The sequence below is a fragment of the Hibiscus syriacus genome, unplaced genomic scaffold (genome assembly GCF_006381635.1).
Source record: "Hibiscus syriacus cultivar Baekdansim isolate YM2019G1 unplaced genomic scaffold, ASM638163v2 tig00111473_pilon, whole genome shotgun sequence".
Classification (NCBI taxonomy): domain Eukaryota; kingdom Viridiplantae; phylum Streptophyta; class Magnoliopsida; order Malvales; family Malvaceae; genus Hibiscus; species Hibiscus syriacus.
The window spans coordinates 248634-274834 of NW_024063101.1; the positions used below are offsets into that span (position 1 = coordinate 248634).

General features: G+C 35.2%; 1 protein-coding gene across 2 annotated transcripts; it reads left to right on the forward strand.

Annotated features, from left to right (window-relative positions):
• Positions 1–18442: 18442 nt before the first annotated feature.
• On the forward strand, positions 18443–22603 carry LOC120163634 (aspartic proteinase-like). 2 transcript variants are annotated; one of them, XM_039173521.1, is made up of 13 exons: positions 18443–18560; positions 18743–19077; positions 19169–19229; positions 19330–19424; positions 19502–19617; positions 19699–19867; positions 20778–20882; positions 20960–21073; positions 21148–21212; positions 21850–22006; positions 22078–22197; positions 22266–22354; positions 22434–22603. In XM_039173521.1, exons 1-13 carry the CDS (start codon positions 18479–18481, stop codon positions 22516–22518), a joined length of 1593 nt encoding a protein of 530 aa, XP_039029452.1. In that variant the 5' UTR covers positions 18443–18478; the 3' UTR covers positions 22519–22603. The 2 variants fall into 2 exon arrangements, with proteins under 2 accessions (XP_039029452.1, XP_039029453.1); XM_039173522.1 differs by having other exon boundaries at positions 21853–22006.
• Positions 22604–26201: the final 3598 nt, after the last annotated feature.

Sequence of the window (26201 nt, forward strand, 5' to 3'; positions counted from 1 at the left end):
AATGTGCAAGTATACACAATCGCTCAAGTAATATAATGATGAGTGAGTATCGTCTCCACAGGGATTGGGTGAAATCACAAAAGTCTAACCAAAGCAATGCAATATTCTATCTAAGTATAATTAGTCTTGATATATACAAATGTCACGGCAATGGATATGTGTAAGCTGGTGGATGCGGATTGATGGTGTGATGGTGTAGCAATTGGAAATGCATTGGCAATGATGGATGTTTAATATTGAGTATGGTGAAATGTTGAGGCAATGAGAAATGGTAAAAATAGTAAATAAAAAGATAAATAAAATAAGAAGAAAATAATCCTCACGTGACAAGCTTCCAATGAAATGAATGGTAGGGATTGGTCTAAGGTTGCTAAACTTATTTCTCAAGTATATTTAAGCTAACTGGTCTTTACTTACTCGACAGGTCTTTCCTAAAGTGTTCAAAAGAACCTAACAGAATAGGATGCCAAGGCATCTGCTCTCACTCAACGATGTTGGACAGCCTACCCTATTGATAAAGACACCCTTTTTAGTCATTGAAATCCTATCCTAGTCTCTTCCGAGATCTAAGGGATTAAGTTATAATATTCCTAGTCCGGTTCAAAGCCCCTTGAAAATACCATAACCCATTGCTTATGAGGATCTTATCTTGCGTTTCTTCCGAATACTTACAAGTATTTTTAGTTTAGGATTCTTCCGAATACCTAACCTTCATCTAAGAGATGGACATTTCCATGCCTCTTACAAGCCTAGATGGTGAAGCATTCATAAGCAAAGCAAATAAAAAACCAAAATAAACTTAAATATACTATTGAAAATAAAGTTCAAACAACCATTCAACCAACCACCACTAAATAAGTTAGTTCATGGTGGGGTTCGAAATATCCAAACACAAAGTCATGAAAATTCGTTCCAACACCCACAAAATAATATAAAAAATAGCAGCAAAAAGGGAAGTGAGAAGAAGCCTTCGACGCGCCACCGGAGGTCTCCTCTCGGCCACCATGAACCACCTAGCTAGTTAGCTCCTTCCGGCGCCTAGCTTGCCACTCCTTGGAGCTTTATCAATGGAGGAATATTCCCAAGGAAGAAGAAAGGAAAAAAGAAAATAAAAATGTAAATTTTCTGCTCTATGCGTATGCTCACCGTCCTCTCTTCTCTCTCATATGGTGTCAAATATAATAAATAAAATATCTAGGGGTAATGATGAGTTTGTTGGGTGCAAAATACCCCTCATACCCCTAGAATCACATTTTGTGCATGAACCTTATCCTCCAAGTGGCAATGGTCCATTGGCAGCTCTGGCAGGCGGTTACATCAGTCCTCCACGTGCAGGGACAACTGTCCAGTGCCAGTTATCCTTATGCAGAATTATCTTTTTGTCTTTTTCTGCGCCAGAAATGCCAAGGCATTTCAATATGCTTTAGCAACGTGTGATGCCGCGGCATTACTTCCCAAAGAATCCTTTTTCTTGCTATTCCCTGCACACCATAGACAAACTGCACCTTTCCCTCAAATAGCACCATTAAGAAATAAAATAGCACATCCACCACAAATACAACTATATGCAACTACATGATCCTAAAATGACTAAAATGAGCTTTTAAACAAACAATAACTTAAGTGAAAAAGGCTTTAAAAGTAGCCTTTTTAGGAAGTTAACACACCCCCAAACTTAAGCTATTGCTTGTCCTCAATCAATGGATAGCAGTTACATAAGCATAATGTCATGACAAAGTTCGATAGTAAGACAGTAGGACAAAATTGAATTTCAACCCTCAGAACGATAGGCTTTAACATGCTAGACTTATCAAGAATTCAAGTACTTTTCCCTAGGTCAAAATCCTTTGTGGTAGTGTGTGTGCGTGATTGTATCCAATCTATACTTAGAGAATTTAGACAATTTCTAATCAAGTCCCCTAGTTTTTGTCAAGGCATTTACTTATCATTAAGCACATTTTTACTCCCTTTTCTGTGATTTTTTTATGCTGTTACGAAGGGAGCCAGCTAATCACACCTACTCTCCCACACTCTAGATGAAAGGGTGCATACCTTCCATCCCCGAGCTAGTTAAGTAGAGTCATCCTGTGACTTCTTTCATTCACTCATATGCACAAGGCTTCCATTTATTAAAGAAAGTTCCAGGAAATGCCACGGCAAAGAGGAGTGTCCCTCTACAGCTATGCTTAAGCATTTATTCACAGTTTCATTTCTAAGGGAGTTTGTTTTTGATTTTTCTTTTAAACACCATACTATATTTCAAAGCCAAGACTAACTAAAGTTCCTTCATAAAAATTTCCTAAATTTTCTAAGTATAGAGAACATACAAATCGTGTAAATATTTTTCACAAAGCATCAAGCCCTAGAGTGAGTTCTATCATTATCAGCAGGAGGATCAGGTGCATCATGCTCAGGCTCTGGAGATGCCTCGGCATTGAATGCCGGCAGAATTTCGTCTGGGAATCCAGGAAAATTCTGTTGTCCGTGGGGAATGATTTCTTGAAAGAATGATTCCACCAAAGCATCTCTATGCTTCACATATCCAAAGAAGTTACAGATATCACCGTGTAAAGCATGCATTTGAGCTTGAGTCTGCGTCACAGCTTCCTCGAGAGCAAGTAACCTTGCCTCGGCATTCGATTTTGTAGCACCGTAGTGTTGTGGGAGGTGGGCATGAGTTTGTGCTTGAGAAAGTGATTCCATAATTTGGCACGCGGCTGAAGACGTTCCCGGTTGACCGAGTATCGGCTCGTCTGGTGACCATTCCACTCAGTGTTTTCGAAACAAAGGTCCTCTAAGATCCCATCGTATGTGTTGCTATCTGCTTCCTCTTCGAACGTGGCATGGGCATCTACTACCTCCTGTAAATGAAAATAACGATTAATAGCAGTGGATGTAAAACGGATTTGCTTACCTCGAACGAAGATGGAGTGTTGATTGGGCTTGGAAATATTCGCATAGAACTCCTTAACTAATGAGGCATTCACCGAACCAGGATGACGGGCAAACTTCTGCCATTTGAGCGGCGTCACGATGTCCATAACATCGGGTCCAAAACCACCATCGGTTTCCTCGGTAAAAATAAATCCTAACTCAAAAAAGAGTTTTCGGTTCTTGAAGTTTTGGAACCGGGCCTTAGCCTCATCGTTCTCAAACTGTTGCCAAGCGGTCGTGTCGGTTGGAGCCGGTCTTGAGCGCACCATTTTCAGTGTTTTTGATGTAAGAAAAATGAAAAAGGAAGAAGCTTTTGAAAGCTTTAAAAACTTGGATGTATTTCGGCTATGGAGAAATAACAAAGAAAGAAGATGAATGAAAGAAAGAGAAAATGTAAAAGTTAAAATGAAAGAGAAAAATTAATAATGAAAGATAAAAGAAAAAGTTAAAAATTTAAGAAGGAAAAGGGGTGATAGGACGGTTAAGAGAGAAATTAGTGGGTGGGGGTTGTGCGTGTATGGGGAAGGAAAAACTGCCAAAAAGCAATGATGGTGATGGGACAAAAAATGTGGAAAGAGAAAAGTAAATGTCAGAAATTAAATTAAATAAAAAGAAATAAATCAAAAGAATATCTCTCCAAGTAATGCTTTGTCCTTTCCTCTCTTTGGTAACCGCTCCTTGTACGGTTTGCAGCAGTGTGGTCCCTACAAATCTGATCAAAAATTAATTACAAAATAAAATAAAATAAAATAAAACTAAAGAAAAAACTTGAATGTTAAATTTTATTAATGCACACACACAAATTCAATGCCGAGGCATATAATTTTGGTTATCCTCTGGGCACGCTTCAGTATCGTGCAGCCGTAACACGTCCTTGTTGTGCGGTGGTGGAATTCCATTGTAGGCTTTCAGACGCTGGCCATTGACCTTGAATATCTTCCCATTGTCTATTCTTTTGATGTCAACATCTCCATGGGGATAGACATAATGCACCTCAAATGGCCCTGACCATCGAGATTTTAGCTTCCCAGGAAAGAGTTTAAGTCTGGAGTTGTAAAGCAAGACTTGTTGCCCCACATGAAAATGCCGTGGTATCAGTTTTTGGTCATGCCACTTCTTGGTTTTCTCCTTGTATATTCGAGCATTCTCATATGCTTGTGCTCTAAACTCTTCCATTTCATTAAGTTCTAATAATCTTTGCTCCCCAGCTAGTTGAGCATCGAAATTCAATCGCTTGATAGCCCAATAAGCTTTATGTTCAAGCTCAACCGGGAGATGACAAGCTTTACCATATACTAACTTGAAGGGTGACATCCCCAAAGGAGTTTTGAATGATGTTCTGTACGCCCAAAGTGCTTCATCCAACTTTGGCGACCAATCATTTCGCTTTGGGTTCACCACTTTCTCTAAAATCTGCTTGATCTCTCGATTAGATATCTCAGCTTGGCCATTTGTCTGCGGATGATATGTCGTGGCAATCTTGTGTCGAACTCCATATCTCAGCAATGCCTTGGCAATCAACTTGTTATCAAAATGGGTTCCTTCATCACTGATGATAGCACGAGGTACTCCAAACCGAGTGAAAATATACTTGTGCAAAAACTTGAGTACGGTCTTGGAGTCATTCTTTGAAGTTGCTATTGCTTCCACCCACTTTGACACATAATCCACAGCAAGCAATATATATAATTTTCCTTCAGAAGATGGGAATGGTCCCATGAAGTCGATGCCCCATGCATCAAACAACTCTATCTCCAAAATATTTTGCAGCGGCATCTCATGTCGTCTGGAGATGTTTCCAGTCCGTTGGCATCGATCACATCCTTTGTAAAATGCTTGGGCATCTCTAAACAAAGTTGGCCAGTAAAAGCCTGATTGCAGGACCTTAGCAGCAGTCCTTGCTCCACTAAAATGGCCTCCACTTGGGGCCGAATGACAATGGTACAAAATATCACTTTGCTCCTCTTCAGGTACACATCGTCTAATGAGCTGATCGGCACAATGTTTGAACAGATATGGCTCATCCCAAAAATAGTGCCTTGCATCGTGCTTGAACTTCTTTTTAGCCTGACTATTCAAATCAAAAGGCACAATTCCACTAACAAGAAAATTAACAAGGTCAGCGTACCACGGGATTGCCGCGGCATATAAAATTTTCTCATCAGGAAATTCCTCTTGGATATCTACAGTGTCATGGCATTCAGAATTGTTCTCTAGCCTAGATAAGTGATCAGCAACTTGATTTTCAGTTCCTTTTCTATCTACCACCTCTAAGTCAAATTCTTGCAAAAGTAAGATCCACCAAATAAGTCTAGGCTTGGCATCCTTTTTGTTCACTAAGTATTTTATAGCCGAATGATCAGTGTGAACAATAACTTTAGTGCCTATTAGGTAAGGTCTAAATTTATCAAAAGCAAATACTACGGCAAGTAATTCTTTCATAGTGGTGGTGTAGTTCAATTGTTCTTCATTTAAAGTGCGGCTAGAGTAATAAATAACATGAAAGATTTTACCTCGGCGTTACCCCAAAACAGCTCCTACGGCATAATCGCTTGCATCACACATCAGCTCAAATGGTGATGTCCAGTCGGGAGGGACTACAATGGGTGCCGAGATCAGTTGTCGTTTCAGCTCAGTAAATGCGCCGAGGCATAATTCGTCAAACACAAAGGGTTGGTTTTGTTGAAGCAATGTGCACAAGGGTTTAGAAATCTTGGAGAAGTCTTTGATAAACCTTCTATAGAATCCAGCATGTCCAAGAAAACTTCTTATTCCCTTGACCGAAGTTGGTGGTGGCAACTTTTCAATCACTTCAATTTTCGCCTTGTCTACCTCAATACCCTTGTGTGAAATTTTGTGGCCTAATACAATGCCTTCAGTCACCATGAAGTGACATTTTTCCCAGTTTAAGACCAACTCAGCCTCCTCGCATCTCTTGAGAACTTTTTCTAAATTGCCGAGGCATCGTTCAAAGTCATCCCCACAAATAGAAAAATCGTCCATGAAGATCTCCAGAAAATCCTCAACCATATCTGAAAATATAGCTTGCATACAGCGCTGAAACGTTGTCGGGGCATTACAGAGTCCAAAAGGCATCCTCCTAAAGGCAAAAGTGCCATAGGGACAAGTAAATGTAGTCTTCTCCTGGTCCTCTGGTGCGATGGCAATTTGATTATACCCCGAGTACCCATCCAAAAAGCAATAGAATGCTTTGCCGGCCAATCGATCCAACATTTGGTCGATAAAAGGTAGAGGAAAGTGGTCCTTCTTCGTAGCTTTATTGAGTTTTCGATAGTCCATGCATATCCTCCATCCGGTCACCGTGCGAGTGGGTAATAGCTCATTATCCTCATTCGTAACCACTGTCGTGCCTCCTTTCTTCGGAACGCATTGGACAGGGCTCACCCATGAGCTACTGGAGATAAGGTAGATCACTCCAGCATCAAGCCATTTCAGAATTTCTTTCATCACCACTTGCTTCATAATAGGGTTGAGTCTTCTTTGTGATTCAATTGAATTGACGTGGCAATCTTTTAGCATAATCTTGTGCATGCAGATCGTGGTACTAATACCTTTCAAATCGGCCATAGTCCAACCAATTGCTTTCTTATGCTGCATCAAAACACTTAACAAACTTTGCTCTTGGTTAGCAGTAAGGTTAGCGGAAATAATCACTGGTAAAGTCTCATCGCTACCTAAGTAAACATATTTAAGATGCCCTGGCAAAGTCTTAAGCTCTAGATTGGGTGCATGCACTAATGAAGGCTTAGGAGAAATGAATTCATCAAAATTCAGAGGTTTAAAATTCATACCTGATCTAACTTGTACTAAGCTAGATTGCTCCTCCAAAATTGGAAAGTCGTCGGACTCCACTAAGCTTTCATCATCCACCCAATATTCATTTTCTGCTAGCTGAATGAAGTTGTTCTGGCAAAGATGTTCAGTCTCTTCTTCAATCACTGAGTTCAATTCAGAAATGCCTTGGCATTCTTCAGTGTCATCAACATATTTGAGCGTTCTAAAAACATTGACAGTCACACACTGATCAGCCACTCTCATGGTGAGTTCACCTTTTTCACAGTCTATCAAGATACGTCCAGTGGCTAGGAAAGGTCTTCCCAGAATGATTGGTGCCTTGGCATCAACTTCGCAGTCCAGAATTAAGAAGTCGACTGGAAACACAAACTTGTCCACCCTTACTGTGACATCCTCGACTCTCTCTTCAGGTTTAACATGGGATTTGTCGGCAAGTTGTAAAATAACTGAGGTGGGTCTTGCATCTCCTATGCCAAGCTTCAAGAATATCGATTTTGGCATTAAGTTGACACTTGAACCAAGATCACATAAAGCCTTTCCAATGAAATTAGCTCAAATTGAACAAGGAATAATGAAGCTGCCCGGAGCATTTCTCTTTGGTGGCAACTTACTCAATGAAGAACAAAATTCTGTTGCCGTGGCAACAGTCTCTACTTTCCTCTTCTTGGTACAGATGTCCTTCAGAAATTTGGCATACATCGGCATCTGTTCAACAACTTCCAAGAGAGGTATATTGATGTGGAGCTGATCAAGAATGTCTACGAACTTCTTGAACTGAACTTCATCATTGTGCTTCTTCAATCTTTGCGGGAAGGGTGGGGGAGGTCTAGCTTCGTTAGCTGTAGGAATAGAATTTTCTTTTGCCTTGGCATCAGAATCTGGTACCTTGGCAGAATCCTCCTCCTTGTCCTTCTCAGAAACTCTATCATCTTGTAATTCAACTTCAGTAGTGGGATTAGAATCATCATGCTGTGGCCCACTATCCTTGACTTGTCGATTGATTTGTGTTCCACTCCTAAGAGTTAACACATTACAGTGCTCTTTTCCAGGCCCTTTAATGACTTCAGTATCACTTGGCAAACGTCCTTGCTGACGCTCTTGCAATGCCGTAGCAATCTGACCAACTTGACCTTCCAAAGCTCTCAGAGACGAGCTATGGCTTTGAAGTAAGGCACCTTGACTATGAATTAAAACTCCTTGATTCTTAATTGAAGTAGAATGGTCTTGCAGCATTGTCTTCGTAGTAGATATGAATTCTTGAATTGTAGCTTCTAAGGAACTTATGCTCGCTGAAGATGAAGCTCCTTTGTTAGAATTATGCCATGGCATAGCATTTTGGTAACTTTGAGGCTCATTGTGATTCTGCTGCCTAGTAGGTTGATTAGCATTGTGGGCTCCTTGATTTCCCCATGAAAAATTAGGATGCTGACGTCATCCAGCATTATAAGTGTTTGAGTAAGGATTGTTGCTGCCTCGATTGTAATTACCAACAAAGTTGATGGACTCATGGTTGGTTGGGCATTCGCTCTCGTGATGATTGCCTTGGCATAACAGACATGCCAGACTAGTTGTTTTCACTTCCTTCACATCAGTGGAACATTGTAAGTTCTTCAACATATTAGTAATAGCGGAGAGTTGAGCGGACACCGAATCTTTGGCTTCTAACTCGAATGCTCCAGGTGCTCTCCTCCCACTCCCAAGTCTTGAGGAAGGAAATTGATAATCATTGTTAGCAATTCTATCCAAGATAGCAAACGCCTCCGTAAGTGATTTATCCAGCAATGTCCCATTTGCCGAGGCATCCAGTAACATCATCGTGGGTGCATTGACTCCATTATAGAACATGACTACTTGAGTCCAATCATGAAAACCATGATTTGAACACTTTCGAAGCAAACTCTTGTAACGATCCCAACACACATACATGGATTCATCGTCGCCCTGGCGAAAAGATGATATTTCATTCCTTAGCTGCGTATTCATATTCGGTGGGTTGTACCTCAATAAAAAACTCTTGCAAAGATCGACCCATGATTCCATCGAACCGGCTGGTACACCACTCAACCAAGCCCTTGCTCGGTCACGCAATGAATACAGAAAAAGCTTTAATTTCAGAAAATCCTCATGCACTCCTTCTTGGCGGAAAGAATCACAAACTTCCAGAAAATTGCGAATGTGCTGCCTGGCATCTTCAGTTGGTATACCCCCAAACTGCCCAATAGAATTCAACATGTTGAACATGACTGGTTTCAGCTCGAAATGTGCAGCTTGAATTTTGGGTGCCACAATCCCAGGATTCAGATCATCCAGCATCGGATTTAAATGATCTCGAATAACACGAGGCCTGATAGCAGGTTCAGCATTGTTTAATACCGCGGCATTATGATTTCCGTCATCTTGACCAATGCATTGGTTTCCAATCTGATACATATTTTCTTGAGCACGTCTTCTTCTTCTAAAGAGTCTTTCAATCTCAGGTTCTATTGGTTCCAATGGCTCTTCAGAATTTCTTCTAGGCATACACTAAATAAACCTGAAAAATAAAACAAAAATATCAAGTAAACTATACAAAAATAAATATGCAAAACAAAATAAAATGCTCTGGCAAAACTAAATAACTTCAGGCTGCCAATCCCGGGCAACGGCTCCAAAAACTTGTTGCGTGTTGTGAGTACTATAAAATATACGCAAATAATGTGCAAGTATACATAATCGCTCAAGTAATATAATGATGAGTGAGTATCGTCTCCACAGGGATTGGGTGAAATCACAAAAGTCTAACCAAAGCAATGCAATATTCTATCTAAGTATAATTAGTCTTGATATATACAAATGTCACGATAATGGATATGTGTAAGTTGGTGGATGCGGATTGATGGTATGATGGTGTAGTAATTGGAAATGCAGTGGCAATGATGGATGTTTAATATTGAGTATGGTGAAATGTTGAGGCAATGAGAAATGGTAAAAACAGTAAATAAAAAGATAAATAAAATAAGAAGAAAATAATCCTCACGTGACAAGCTTCCAATGAAATGAATGGTAGGGATTGGTCTAAGGTTGCTAAACTTATTTCTCAAGTATATTTAAGCTAACTGGTCTTTACTTACTCGACAGGTCTTTCCTAAAGTGTTCAAAAGAACCTAACAGAATAGGATGCCAAGGCATCTGCTCTCACTCAACGATGTTGGACAGCCTACCCTATTGATAAAGACACCCTTTTTAGTCGTTGAAATCCTATCCTAGTCTCTTCCGAGATCTAAGGGATTAAGTTATAATATTCCTAGGTCGGTTTAAAGCCCCTTGAAAATACCATAACTCATTGCTTATGAGGATCTTATCTTGCGTTTCTTCCGAATACTTACAAGTATTTTTAGTTTAGGATTCTTCCGAATACCTAACCTTCATCTAAGAGATGGACATTTCCATGCCTCTTACAAGCCTAGATGGTGAAGCATTCATAAGCAAAGCAAATAAAGAACCAAAATAAACTTAAATATACTATTGAAAATAAAGTTCAAACAACCATTCAACCAACCACCACCAAATAAGTTAGTTCATGGTGGGGTTCGAAATATCCAAACACAAAGTCATGAAAATTCGTTCCAACAACCCACAAAATAATATAAAAAATAGCAGCAAAAAGGGAAGTGAGAAGAAGCCTTCGACGCGCCACCGGAGGTCTCCTCTCGGCCACCATGAACCACCTACCTAGCTAGCTCCTTCCGGCGCCTAGCTTGCCACTCCTTGGAGCTTTATCAATGGAGGAATATTCCCAAGGAAGAAGAAAGGAAAAAAAGAAAATAAAAATGTGAATTTTCTGCTCTATGCGTGTGCTCACCGTCCTCTCTTCTCTCTCTCTCATGAGGTGTCATATATAATAAATAAAATATCTAGGGGTAATGATGAGTTTGTTGGGTGCAAAATACCCCTCATACCCCTAGAATCACATTTTGTGCATGAACCTTATCCTCCAAGTGGCAGTGGTCCATTGGCAGCTCTGGCAGGCGGTTACAGCAGTCCTCCACGTGCAGGGACAGCTGTCCAGTGCCAGTTGTCCTTATGCAGAAATATCTTTTTATCTTTTTCTGCGCCAGAAATGCCAAGGCATTTCAATCTGCTTTAACAACGTGTGATGCCGCGACATTACTTCCCAAAGAATCCTTTTTCTTGCTATTCCCTGCACACCATAGACAAACTGCACCTTTCCCTCAAATAGCACCATTAAGAAATAAAATAGCACAGCCACCACAAATGCAACTATATGCAACTACATGATCCTAAAATGACTAAAATGAGCTTTTAAACAAACAATAACTTAAGTGAAAAAGGCTTTAAAAGTAGCCTTTTTAGGAAGTTAACAATGTTCAAATTTTGATTTGTTAAATATCTTTTTTCATTAAATTTTCGGAGTCCGTCACTTTGGTAGCCCTAATATGGCATCTTAGATCAGATTGGGTCCCCCGTATCAGTCTGAGAGTGTTATATTTAGTTGTATCAGAGCTTAGGTTGAGTCCAATCTTTTGGGTATATAAGTCGATCGACAGTCGTGGGATGTCTGATCAATACATGCCGCTAGATTATAGTTGTATTCCTCCGAGCCAAAACTCTGATGTCAAATCCTTCCTATGTAAGAAGCGTACCTCAGTATTTGAAAGTTAAGGTTCGATCTTTAAGGAAAAGTATGTCATTAACATTAATCCCAATTATGAAAATTTGTCTCGTGAGTAGTTTATGGATTATTGTTTTGAGAATTTTGACACGACCCCCGACTTAACTGAGTTTGGTTACTTATATTGTGACAGTTGAAAATAGCTAATTCAGTATTCAAAGGATTCGAGTAGTAATGAATCATAATCAAGTGATATTTTTGAGAAATGCAATCCCCTTGGTGTTACCAATTAGATACATGGTTGTACAGGCATTCTTGAACTTGATCTTTAGTGGTTTATGTTCCAAAGATATGTTGGTTGTTCTGAATGGATGGAAAGTATAAGGGATGTGAACCATTAAATGGTTTTGACCTATCATGTTGGATTGGAACCTGAATAAAGTATTCAAATTGGTTGAAGCCTATGAGATTCAAGATTTGATTCAAATTTAGAATAAACGTTTGATTATGTGGACGAGGAAGCATAGCAGATTCTAGCAAGATTTCAAGTTGAATCTGATTTAGTTTTGGAAGCCTTATGGAGCAATTCGAGACAAGAATGGTCGTCAAAGCAGAATATTCGAACTCTGGATAGCGTTAAGGGAAGCTTCGGCTAAGTAATCTCATTCTGACAAATAAGGTTCAGTCAGTTAATCAAGTCTTATTGAAATACTCTAAAGGAGTTGTGAACTTAGTTTACGCACCTTTCTGCTTTAGATAAATTAGATAAATTTTGAGGATGAATTTTGTTTAGGGGGAGAGTTGTCAACCCCAAGTTAGGGGTTAATTTGTTTTCCTAAATTCATTTTGGGATTGATTTAGAAATTCAGGGGCCAATGAAATATTGAGTAAATTTGGATCTAAATCAGAAAACAATAAGTCTTGGAGGACCTATGGCTTAATTTCACCATTTTTTAATTATGTTGAGTTTAAAAGCTTACAAAACGTGGATTGGTTATTTTTAGAAATCCCCTCCCTCTTTAGCTTTCTCTCTATTCTAAATTTTCCTTTTTAGTTTCTTTATGTCCAAGAAGCTCTTACTGTCATTTCATCGTTGACCAAACCTCCGTTTGTAACATCGTCGGCACCATGGTCTTTCTGGCGTTGAAAGGAGTCGACCGGTGGTCGTGGTGTCGTCATCATCGTTGCCGTTCAAGGGGGTGAGGAAGGGGAAATTTGATTGTCTGTAAAGGGTTATTTTTGTCATTCTTTGTCACTCTTCGTCAGGAAAGGATGCCTGCATGAGAATCTCAAGTCAACTATCTATAAATTTGGAGTTTTGGAAATTTATTTTATATATATTAAGATTAACTTACGATTTTCAAAGTTTGATTTGTTAAAGATTTGTTTTTCATTGGATTTTCAGAGTAGGTAGCTCTGGTGGCCTTAATGTGGCACCTTGGATCGGATTTGGTCCCTCGTATTGATCTGGGGGTGTTACAGTAATACCTTTATAATCTCTGGTGTTCGAACCTGTTAACTCTAAGAATATCGATCTATCCTTTAACCACTGAAATAATTTACTTCATGGAGTTTAACATACTCTTTGCCGAAGTTTGTTCAGCGAAATTTCTTGAGTAAAATTTCGCATAGGTAAGATCATTTGTTGATCAGAACAACGGAAACATTGTTTTTGTGTTATTTACTTTATGCATTTTATGTTTTCCTTTTTTTGTATTTTCAGAATTTGTTTTCAGTTTTTATCACTTCATTAACTACTTTTCACAAAACAACAATAAAACTATTCAACTAAAATCATCAAACTTAATTTGTTATTCAATTAAATCCTTTGTTAACTGAATCTCATATGTAATTCAATAAATTACTCAATGGTTTTTTTTAAAATTCTAAATCTAATCCTAATCTTACTAGAGGAGAGGTGAAGGAGGAACTCTAGGTGAAAGAGGGGGAGTACTCTTAGTAGAACTAAAATTAATGACCTAAAAAAATATTAAGAAACAAAGATAAACAGCTTGACCGACTGGCTAAATGTACTTGCTTAAAAATAGAAAAATTTTATTCAATTTTTTAAATACATTAGTTTCTGTAATAAATATGAACTAATTATGTAACGAATATTTATAATTGTCCATCAGGGCCACTCAAAAGCTGGTATTGTTGTAGAGTTATGTAAGACCACTTCAATCATCGAACCTATTATTGCAATTTGATATTTTTTTATCAAATACTTTGGAGAGGATCCTGAGCATGGTGAGATATCTACACATGCAACCAATGCAGTATAAGTTGGGGCAACTGAATTGTTAGCATAATGAAATTAGAGAACAAAATCTCCAAAATTCAGCTTGTTTTGAATAAAGGTCTTATTTACATAATCCTAATCAAAGCATGCTACATTATTTCTAATAAGATGAGCATAATATTTTTTGTTATCCGAAGAAATAATAAAATTTTAGAAACAAAAATAGATTTTTAAAAGAAAATACTTATTAAATTAAATGAGAATTTAAAATTTTCAGAAGGAAGATCACCATACCGAGAGATGTATATGAAATTTTATGTTTGAGGGGCGAACTTAAACTTTTAAAATTTCAAGGGGCGAAAATATATTTTCAATAAAAAATACATAGAAAAAAATCTAAACTCTATGTTAAATTTAAATTTTCAGGAAAATTACCCCCACCAGCCCCTCAATCCATCCCTGACCGTACCAACTCCGTAATCATCCTTGTTTTTAATTAATTAAAAGTGAAATTTTTTCGGGGTAAATGTTCCTTACCTAATTATGTTTTCGCATATAATAACAAAAAATTATAAAGAAAAAAAAACGTAATGTCAAAATAGCCTCTAAAGTTTATACAAATGGTCACTTTGTTTCTTAATATTTCAGGATCATTTCACTCGTTAATGTTTTAATTTTTAGTTAAAATAATCTTTGTTATATGAAAACCGTTAGTTGACTAACTGTCAAAATATGTTGCTGACGTTATATGTTTACATTTGTTTAATTGATGACATGGCACAACCCATTGATATGACACATGCCATATCACCAAAGTAAATATGTAGTATGTGTCATGTTACACAAAATGATGATATGGTATTGTCATATTACGTAAAATGTTGTAACGTGTCATATCAACCTCGAGTAATGATATGTCATGTGTTATGCTATCAATTAAACGGATATAAAATTATCACATCAGATATATACAGATGTAAAATTATTGCATCAGATAAATATGTTGACCGCTCGTCAACTAATAATTTTCAATTTACATGTAGTATTTTGACCAAAATAGAAATGTTGAGGGTTGAAACACTCCTAAAAATAGAGAGCAAAATAATGATTTGTATAAACGTTGAAAAAGTATTTTTGTCATTATGCTGAAACAAACAACTAAAACAACTCCCAGGAAATAGCCGAGCAAAAAAGAGATAAAAAACCTCTGGGAGAGTAGAGTATAAAATCCAAGAAGCAGCAACTGCATCAAAACAAATGGCCAACTACAAGCTAATTTGTACATCAACAAACGGATAACATAAAGAAGGTGGTATCTCTCAATCCCTAAGCTGTAAGAAGAGGTGTATTTGTGGATCAGTTTGTTTTATTGTTGTGAGGATAATATGGAAGGAAGTTTCAAAGCAATTTCTATGGTGTCGTGCTCAGGAACATTCTCTGTAATTTCCTTGAATTTGTTTTCTCAGTCTCATCTTTCCGTAATAATTGTACATATTTGTTTTCTTTTACTACTCACACTAGGCAATGCAATTTTCTTTGCGCGTGGATTTCACATTCTAATATAATAATCTAGTACATGTGAAAAATAATTTTTAATTAATAAAATTTATTAAAAAATTATATAGTAAAAATAATTTAATTTAAACTTAAATATTTTGGAATTTTTTTAATAATAATTATTTACTGTACAATTAATTTTTTTGATTAAACTGTAAAAAATTAAATTACTATTATAATCATTATATTTTTCGTTTTCATATTTTCTTAAGACTCAACCACACCAAACTAAATCAATCCTGGAATAATATATATTAATAACAGAAGAAATATACTTATATGTAACAAACTTTATTTGAAAATTTGTGTTATTAAATAAATATAGATAAAGTGACGAAAATTTTGTGTATAAAAGTTTTGATCATATATTTAAATTTCAAGTAACTTTTTTATTTAATGATTTAGGAAAGTATGAGAAGACAAAAACATACCAATTGTAATGTTTATTGTCATTTAGAGTAAGGTTATGTCGAGCAATTTTAGTGGTAAAATGGATTTTTTTTCTTAAAGAACATGGATATGAGGAACTACATTTATAAGGTGTATGTATTGTTACTGCTTAAAAATATTTGTAATAACTAGGGGTGAGCATTTGATTGAGTCGAGTCGAGTTGAGTCAAAAAAATTCCGAGTTGACGAGTCGTATTTGTTTAAGTCTAATCAAGTTTAAGAAATTCGAGTCAAGTTATTCGAGTTTCTATACTAATTTTATTATAATTATTTATAGTATCATGGCAATGATTTGTTCCAATTTTTTAGACTTTATCTAACCATAATATATATATATATACACACACACACATTATATTCTTTCATATTATAATTTTATTTAATATATCAAATACAATCTAAAATTATGAAACATATTCATAATATTATATTTTAAAGAAGGTATTTTGAGGATAAAATATTGATGAGAGTATAAATGAGTCAAGGATCTGATGAGAATAAAGAATTTGTAAACAATTGTAGTCAAAAGACCAAATTGAGTAAAATGCAAAGTTAAGGGACTAAATAAAAAAGAGAGTACATCTTTAGTTAAAAAATAACAATTGAAGTTACATAGGTATTCTATTTTGGTATATGAGCATGTGGTTGAAATTTGGTAAAAAGGAGACTTAAACTAAATCACAAATTGAAGGAAAAGAAGATTATGAAAAATTAAAGGTCTAAATTGAAAAATAAAAAAATTGTTACCAAAAAGAGGAATTGAATGTACACATGTATTCTACTATGGCTTAGGAGCATGTGGCTCAAATTTGGTAAAAAAATAGACTTAAAATGAAGAGGAATTGAAGAAATAATGAAATTAGGGACTAAATCGTAAAACTGTCAAAATATTTTTTCAATTTTTAGTTTTTCGAGTAACTCAAAAATTCAAAATTTTAACTTAACTCGAACTCGAAAACCAAATTTATAATTCGAGTTGACTCGAATAACTTAAAATTAAAAATATTATTTTTTTAAGTCGAGTCGAGTTTTACTCAACCCTAGTAATAATCATAGACTATTAAGCAAATAAAGTTAAGTTTATAGTTTTTTTTAAAAAAAATTAATATAAGTTACACTAAAGTTAGAAAAAAAATATTTTATAAACGAATATTATTTGAATAAATTAAATCAGTAAATGATTATAGGTGAAGCGGTAAAAGGTGTGTATAAAATATCCCAATAATGTATGAATTATAGTTTAAAGTAAGAGAATGTTAATATATATATATATATATATATTGGATAAATGAAGTATTATTCATCTAAAGTAACCATCTCTGTACAAACAAACAATTAACAAAACCCCAACAAACTAACAAAACCCATCACTCTACCAGAACAAGAACAAACAAATTAAAGTAAACCCCACTCTGCAGCAAAAGTAGAGGAAAGATGGGATTTAGGTAGTTGACGAGGCTTGAACCCATAACCTTAGGGTGCGTTTAGTTCACGGAATGTAAGATTACTAGTGAGAATAAAAGATTATCAGGAAATAGGATTACTGGGAATGTTGTATTTTGTGTTTGGTTGGTTTAGCATGAATATAAGATTATCGTGTTTGGTTAAAGGAATAAAAGATTATTGGAATGTATATTTGACCAAATTGTCCTTATTATATATTTGTATAATATTACAAATTGTAAAATATTTATATATTTTCTTTAAAAAATTAAATTCATAATATTTATATAAATTTTTTTACAAAATTAAAAATATAAAGAAGGTTTAATGAAAGGGTAAAAAAAATTTAACCCCTGAACTTCATATAAAATTTTAATTATAGATTTTTTTTGTAAATCTAAAATAATTTAAGGATAAATTTGTAATTTAACCTTCGTAGAATTTTTATTATTCAATGACAGAAGAATGATATTTTTGAAAAAAAATAAAAATTTAAGGGCATTTTAGTCCAAAACGCCGATAATGTTACAATACCTAAGGGAGGGAGGTAATGATATTCCCGGTAATATACTCAAAAAAATATACTATTGATAATAAAACATTACCGGGAATGAGATTCTCGGCCAACCAAACATGGGAATGTGGGATTCTCATCCCATGAGAATCCCACAATCCTTGAACCAAACACCTCCTTAGGGTATACGTGCTCATGCCACCAAATTCAATTAGAATTTAATTAGTTATGTATAAAAAAATGTAATAAAGTATGTGAAAGAACAAAGACGTACATTAATATATATATATATATATATATATATATATATATATATATAATTCTCTCAAATTATTTTCATTTATTAAAGATTAGCTTATAGTTTTTAGTATCAATTAATTAATTATTTTCATATTTAAAAATTAAGAGATTTAGTCAACAATATCTATAATATATATTTAAAAATTTCGAATTAATACATCTTCTCTCTCTTAGGTTGCATATTCAATACGCATTAAAAGTAAAATTACATTTTTCCTCCTTTAGGTAGAAATTGTTCTAAAAAGTAAAATAAATTGAAGTGATTTAAGGTTTGAGTGTTGTTCTCTCTTGAAATTTTGGATAATAGCATCTGCATTTATAAGGTATGTATATTCTCAATAGTTCAAATTTTTTTTAATAAATACTATATTTTAATGTTTTGATCACCCGAACTATTAAAAAAATTAAAGAATTTATAAACAATAATATTATCCACGCGCCAACTTAAGCGTGATTATATTTCGAAAACCAGACAAAGCAAGTCCCATATGTGATAGTGGGCTACTCATAGATAAATATGGAAGGGTCACTTGACTTAGTTTGGAGCTAATCATTTCTCGTGGTGGTTAGAGGAGCATGCAATGCATAGTCTTCGTCTACGCAATTGTTTATGGTTTTGAAGCTTGGAATCTCAGCGGCACCCACACCCACACCCACAGCAGCTAACATCTTTAAAGCTTTTCTTAGAAAAGGTAATACAATATATAGTGTTACTTCATGGAACTGTGCCATGTGAGAGCATGACCCTGTTTTCACTTCATGGCTTCATGCAACTCTATATATGCATGCATACCTTGCTTAGCTCCTTGTTTTTGGCTCATCTTTTTCATGCATGAGCATGACCCATGAATTGACTCTCTCTTTAATGTTTCAGGTGTTTCTGTAAACATGGCGCACAAACTTGTTCAACTGACTTTGTGTTTGTGGGTCTTTACAACCTTAGTTCTCCTCTCTCCCTCTGCTGCCCTATCCCGGCTTACTTTGAAGAAGCAAAGATTGGATCTTAATGGTATCAAGACTGCCAGAATTGCAAGGGGCATGCTTCATAACATCGCAAGTTCAGACGGAGAGGTAATACCTCTTAAAAACTACATGGATGCCCAATATTATGGAGTCATAGGCATTGGCTCACCTCCACAAAACTTCACCGTCATTTTTGACACCGGTAGTTCCAATCTCTGGGTTCCTTCTTCCAAGTGCTACTTCTCTGTACGTTTCTTCTCAATTCTACAACTGTTGTTGCTACGCTATCCTTATGCTAGCATTACTAATCTTACCTTTTATTCATATCTATTTGCAGATTGCTTGCTATTTCCACTCGAAATATAAGTCTAGCCGATCCAGTACATACACCAAGATTGGTAATTTTTCTGTTCCATCTCAATCATGCGTTCAAGATGCTTGTTGTTTGGACTCCAAAGTTATGTACATGGCTTCTCTTACTTTTTGTGTTTGATTCAGGAAAACCTTGTGAAATAAATTATGGATCAGGATCAATATCTGGTTTCTTCAGTCAAGATAATATTGAAGTTGGGGGTCTTGTCGTTAAGGATCAAGTGGGTTTTCTTTTCTTTTTGAGTTCCTTTTATTAGGAAAATTAACTCTTTCAAATTTCTTTTCTTTCAATCTTAAGGTTTTCATCGAGGCTACTCGTGAAGGAAGTTTCCCTACTTTTGTGTTAGCGAAGTTTGATGGAATCCTTGGGCTTGGATTCGAGGAGATCTCAGTGGGGAATACTACTCCTGTGTGGTATGCTAGTGTTTGTTTTTTGTTTTACTTCCATTGTTGTTGTGGGTTGCACTAAGTAAAGCACGACAAGAGTACATACAGGTACAATATGTTGAAGCAAGGTGTTGTTAGAGAGGATGTGTTTTCATTCTGGCTTAACAGGGATCCATCCGCCACATACGGAGGTGAAATTGTTTTTGGCGGTGTTGATCCTACGCACTATAAGGGCAAGCATACTTACGTTCCTATTACTCATAAAGGCTATTGGCAGGTGAGTGGAGAGTCACTAATGGCTGGTTTAGGGTAGTTCTGAAATACGCCAGTTTTATTTTAGACTAATTTAAAATAACTTTTAACCTAAACTATTATGGTGTTCAACCTAGCTAAAATGTTATATACATTTTTAACAGTTGCAATTAAAAAGTTATATTGCAGTTGTTTAAGACTTATAACCGAAAATTTTATGAAGAATATAATATTTTCGATTACAACAAAAAAGTTTTTCTGTCCAATCTTGAAAATATTTTTTATTACAACCGATTTCTACCATTTTAAACTTTATATTAACAAGTTGTATTTTAAAATTTTCCTTGGTTTAGCGTTATTATTGTAGTCGGAAAGGGTTTGGACATCCAAAAGTAATGCTAAACAATAAACATGCTATAGTTTTGCTGTGCAAAAAAAAATTAAGGTTAATTTACTATGAGTTTTAACATAAAATATTATTTTTCTTATTATATAAAGTTATACAATTGATAGTAATTTTTTGTTACAATCGAAAATGCTATATTGGGACGGGTTTTAACATATGATGTTATCCTAGCTACTCGAAAAGATTACATAATTGATAATAATTTCAGTTACAACCGAGAATGTTACATAAGTTTTTTTACGGTAAATTTTTATGTTGCAACCAAAATAGTTATACAATTTACATGATTTATTATAGAGAATATAATATTTTCTAAAATATTACTCAATCTACTATGAAGAGTTATGCACTCGAAAGATTTTCGGTTACATCCGATAGTCTTTTTATAACTTTATATTAATCGATCGTATTTTAGACTCCCTGAACATGCCTTAAAACGATAAATTATCCTGACGTTGTCAAACTTGTGGATTTCTTTATTGCAAGAGTGGTATTCTTTCTGTATAATGTTTTGAATTTGTTTTTCCAGTTTGAGATGGGGGACTTCCTTATTGGAAACCATTCCACAGGTGTTTGTGTGGGAAGATGTGCTGCTATTGTGGATTCTGGAACATCCTTACTTGCTGGCCCCACAGTAGGACCTCTTTATATAGATATACATACTCGGTGTTTCGAGTTTAATGTTCAATTAATAACATGTGGTGAGTTCAGGCAGTTGTTACTGAAATCAATCACGCTATTGGAGCTGAAGGAGTGGTCAGTGCTGAATGTAAAGAAGTTGTCTCTCAGTATGGTGATCTCATATGGCAACTCTTAGTATCAGGGGTGCGTTTATTTTACTTAATTACCTTCTTATAATTATACACATACAATTCTGGTATTCCTTTATATTTCTGCAGGTGCAACCCGACGTAGTCTGTACCCAGATCGGCTTATGTCTTTTCAATGAGACTCACGATATGAGGTATTCATTTTAGTAATCCACTGCACGGGTATAAATGACCATATTGTTCGATGAATTATTCGTGATCAGTTCGTATAAGATTCATTTATGTTTGTTTGTTAAGTTGAATAAATAAATATTAACAAAAGTTTTGTGTTCATTTAATGAGAAAACAAACACGGATAAAAGTCTGTTTGGTTCTTTTATGTTCACGACCAAGATCGTTTATTGACTTGCTTACAAGCTCGTTTACTAGTTTTTCATTTTTCAAATTTATTTTATATTTTAAATATTACTAAATATATGGACTAAATTGAACATAAGATAGATTGTAGAGTTCAAAATGTGAAGTCTAAAGATATTAAGGACTAGGGCACAATTTCACTATTTTTTTCAGCTTGCAAATAAAAGGAAGAAAGAGAGTTTTGGTTGTCAAACAATTAATTAGCATGTTCAGGATTATTAAATGAACATGTTCGTAAAAACTAAATGAACACGAATATCTTTAAAAATAAATAAATTAATATGAATACGATATTGAAAATTTAAACAAATACGGATCGAATATGAACATGAATGCAAGCTCGATTCATTTAAACCCCTAACTGCACTTGAAAAGCTTTCCTTGTGTTAACTGAGGTTCTCATGTTGTGAGAAGCAGAGTAATTAAAACAGTGGTTGAGAAGGAAAACAAGGAAGAGTTATCAGTTGGGGACAAAGTTCTGTGCGCTGCCTGTCAGATGACTGCCATTTGGATTCAGAATCAGCTTAAACAAAAGCAGACCAAAGACACAGTTCTCAACTACGTGAATGAGGTAGTTTACATTTTAAAACATGTCATAACTTATGGGAGAAACAGACAAATTAATCCATGTTACAATAACAGTTGTGCAAGAGCCTACCAAGTCCGATGGGAGAGTCGGTAATCGACTGCCGGAGAATTTCATCGATGCCGGATATTACGTTCACGATTGCGGACAAGCCGTTTAAGCTCACTCCGGACCAGGTTCTTTTTTGCTTTCTCTTGGTAATGCCAATTTGACTCCAAAGATTGACATATTATTGATTTTGCAGTATGTTGTGAGAGCTGGAGAAGGTATTGCCACAGTGTGTGTGAGTGGATTCACGGCTTTGGACGTGCCCCCACCAAGGGGTCCTCTGTGGTTAGTAGCACTGATTTTGTTCCTCAATTTGCTCTATATGTGTGTATGGATGCATATGAATGATGGGATTAATTTGCAGGATTCTGGGAGATGTATTCATGGGGGTATACCATACCGTTTTCGACTACGGTAATCTCGAAATCGGTTTTGCTGAGGCTGCTTAGTTCACCACACTGTTCTTGATTGTTCTATAGGTTACTAGCTTTCGTTTATATACATGGAATGGATAACTGTAATCTGAACCATTGCTGCTGCACCATGTGCTGACATTCATAAAAATGTTGTCTTTGCTCGTATCGTATGCAAGATTTTACTACTTCCACATATTCAACTTTCTTGGTTTTATGTCATGCTCATGCTTCTACTCTTTATGGTGCTGCAAGTTCAATTGTTTTTGGAATTACTTTTGTTGTCGATAAGTACCTTTTGACAATACAAAAACGCTGTGCAAATGGTTTTCTGTTATCACTATCAAATAAGCATTTTTTTGTCATTTTAGAGTTAAACCAATTAAATATATTCAGTTTCCTAATATTTATATATATATATATATATAATAGTTTTCCCAAAAGTATATAACATTCTATATTTAAATTTGTACGAATTGTGTTTATAAATTATTTTAATATTTAAAATATAATATTTTTTATATTAAAGTTTACAAATAATTTATACTAGATAATGGTACAGTGTATATATGTTTGAAATAAATTATAGTTATTTTATTCGAAAATATAGGTAACGGTACACACAAAACTGGGTGAAATAAAAAATATATATCGAAGCGGGTAAAACTAGTCCAATAATCTAGGCAATATTTTTATTATGGCTTTTTTTTTGTACAACAAAAGTTTAGGTTAAGGGTGGCTCCTCAGTCCAGGGTCAGGACATATCTAAGACTTAATTAGGATTTACATATGAATTTACAAATTGTCCACCAAGAGTGATGGTGGTAGGATTCGAACTTAGCCTTATAAATTCAAATTCCTGAATCTTAACCACTTGTGTCAACACTCATTAGCTTTTATTTAGGCTTCTACAGTAGCTCAAAAATTATTTTGAGAAATAAGACATTTGTTACAATATAGGGAAACTAATCATATTATCTTGATGAGTTCTCTTGAATATTATTTTTTAATGACCATCGTTATGTGAGTCCCATGGACCCTAATATTGTATTAATTGTTTAGAAATTTATCACACCTATGTGATGATTTCGTCACGTGACTAGTTCCTTGAGATGATCGTTGATTCGAAATTTCTAGTTGTTGGCATGACTATTTGAGGTGTTAAATTTTAAACCCGGGACAATAATTTCAATAATTTATAACGTGTTTGTCACGATTGTTGTCTTGCAAAGTTAAAGATATAAGAACGTTAAAATCATTGAACCTCAACTATGTAGTTAAAATTGTTGAACCTCAACTATGTCACAACGGTCCTTCGGGTGGTCCTGGTTTGTGTTCCGATTTGGAATCGTGATGGAATCACCACCGATCATTTCGAATGAGGTAGATCAGACACCTTGATTTTGCTCATTTGCTGAGTCTACGTCTTACGAGAGATATTTTGGATTCGGGAGTCATTTACGATCGAGGAAGAATGAGCACCCTCGAATCGCCCTTCCGGTACCAATCGATTACTGCGTTGTCTTAAATATGAAAATTATAAATTTAAATAAAAATTTAAGTTCGATCCGAATTACTTACCCTCGATTATTCGAAAATTTAATGGATTCCTTTAAAAGAAAAAAGCGATGTTAAGATAAAAAAGTAAAATAAAAAATATGAAAAAATAAAAAAGATATAAATCACAACAATGGAAAAAAATTGTCAATGCATCCAAATAAAGTGAAATGAAGGAAAGATTAAATTGAATAAAACTAAAATTTATTGGCAAAATTAAAAATAGTGACCAAAATGAATTATGCATCAAAATGTGAGGATTGCAAAAATAATTTAATCTTCTTATAATTGCAAAGCAATCCCTATAAATAGCCTCCAATTTGTCTTTTTGGCTCATTTTCCCCTTCTCTCAAAAAATAAAACCTCTCAACTCTCTTTTCCCTCTCTGATCACTTTCTCCGGCAAGCCCTCATCGCTCCAACCACCATCCACGGTGGCCGGAAAACCCAAAAGTCACCAAATCAATCGTCTTTCAATCATGAACCCTGATCTACCCATGAAATAACCGTGCAAAGAGTCCTCTTCCGTAGATCTAAATAAAGACTCTCAGCCTCCTCACCTTTTTCGGCGACTTTGTGATTCTCGACGTTGTCTCTTCTCCTCAACAAGCTAAGTTTGCCCTTCTCTCTTTCTCTTCGGTTTTCCTTTTTACTCTTGTCTTTTGAATGAATTTTTTTCCTTTTCTTCGCATGAATATATAATCGATGGCATATGCTTCTTTCCCTCAATGTGCGATTCGAATCCCATAATCTACAGTATCTAACATGATTTCGTTGCTTGCATGTTGACTTTTCTTGCTGATTTGTTGCTTTCTACGATTTTTGATCGGTTCCATTTGTTTCCTTTCTTTAGGATTCTGATTTGATTGATTATGTATTGATTTCTTGCCAAAGTTACTCGAAACTGTTTGTAAATGCTACTCTTCGGCGCGTGATGGCTCATTTCGGATTGTTTCATCGACGCGTGTATGGAACACCTTAAACCATTATGACACACAGTCGACCGATCAGAGTGTCACACGAAACCACCAGAGTGGCTAACAAAAAAGTTTCCTTACTTGATTAATAAAACAATCACTTACAAATATTCATAATGAAATAAAACGACAACATTTATATAAAACAATTTACATCAGGAGCTCCCAGTAATAATCATTTCATTTTATACAAACCATCAATTTAAATAATTTATAACTCGAATATACAAAACAGAAATTACAAATATACATGCCCTCTAAGAAGAAATCGAGATGTACGATACTCTGAATATGGGTCTAGAATCAAGCTAGACAAAAGGCTTTTCATTGCTCTTCTACTAATTTGCGTAGGAAATAAATTCTAAACGCTGAACTAATTATCATAGTGTCTTACTAACAACTAGATCATACTAAAAGTGCATAAAAAATACATCAAGCTATTCAATCACATACATTATTGAGTATACTCGTACACTCGCTCTCTAATCTATGGTAGACATCATAGTGTGACTGAGGGCTTCTGCATCTTAGAGCTCACGCACCCCTCTAGTCTACCAAGGATATGGTCTGAAATCTCTACATTGCACATAACACTCTCGAATAACTAACCCCTCGCGATTGTTGGATCTCGCACCCTAGTTAATCAGTTTAGAGTGCCTCAGGCGCTACCTAAGGATATCTGAACTGATTCTATACCTCGACACTGCTATCTTTGCTAAAGGAACTCCTGTGTCTTGGTCGTTTCCTAAGCATCAATCAAGGTTAGTTTTATGTCACCCTAATTGATCTTGTTTCTAATGTGATTAATCATTTTTATGGTTTTCACTTGTAGTCTTATTTAAAGGTTATTAGAGCGTTTTGGGAAACCTCGTTTGCCTATTAAAATTCTTGGTTATTAAAGCCCACAAAAAATTCTCCGGTATCGGTACCGACCTTACAGTATCAATATTATCTTTTAAGTATCGATATTGTAACACTCGATACCCGACCTAGATGTTTCAATCGCGCTCCATAAAGAGACTTAGAAATTTTATATGATTAAAATAAATATTTTATAGTAATAAAAAATAAACATTTTAACATAAGATAAAATTAGTCCAAATACTTGAAAATTTATAGAGGTATGAAAATTTTATATACAGTTTCAAATTAATTAAAATTAAAACCAAATGTCACATTCTGTCAA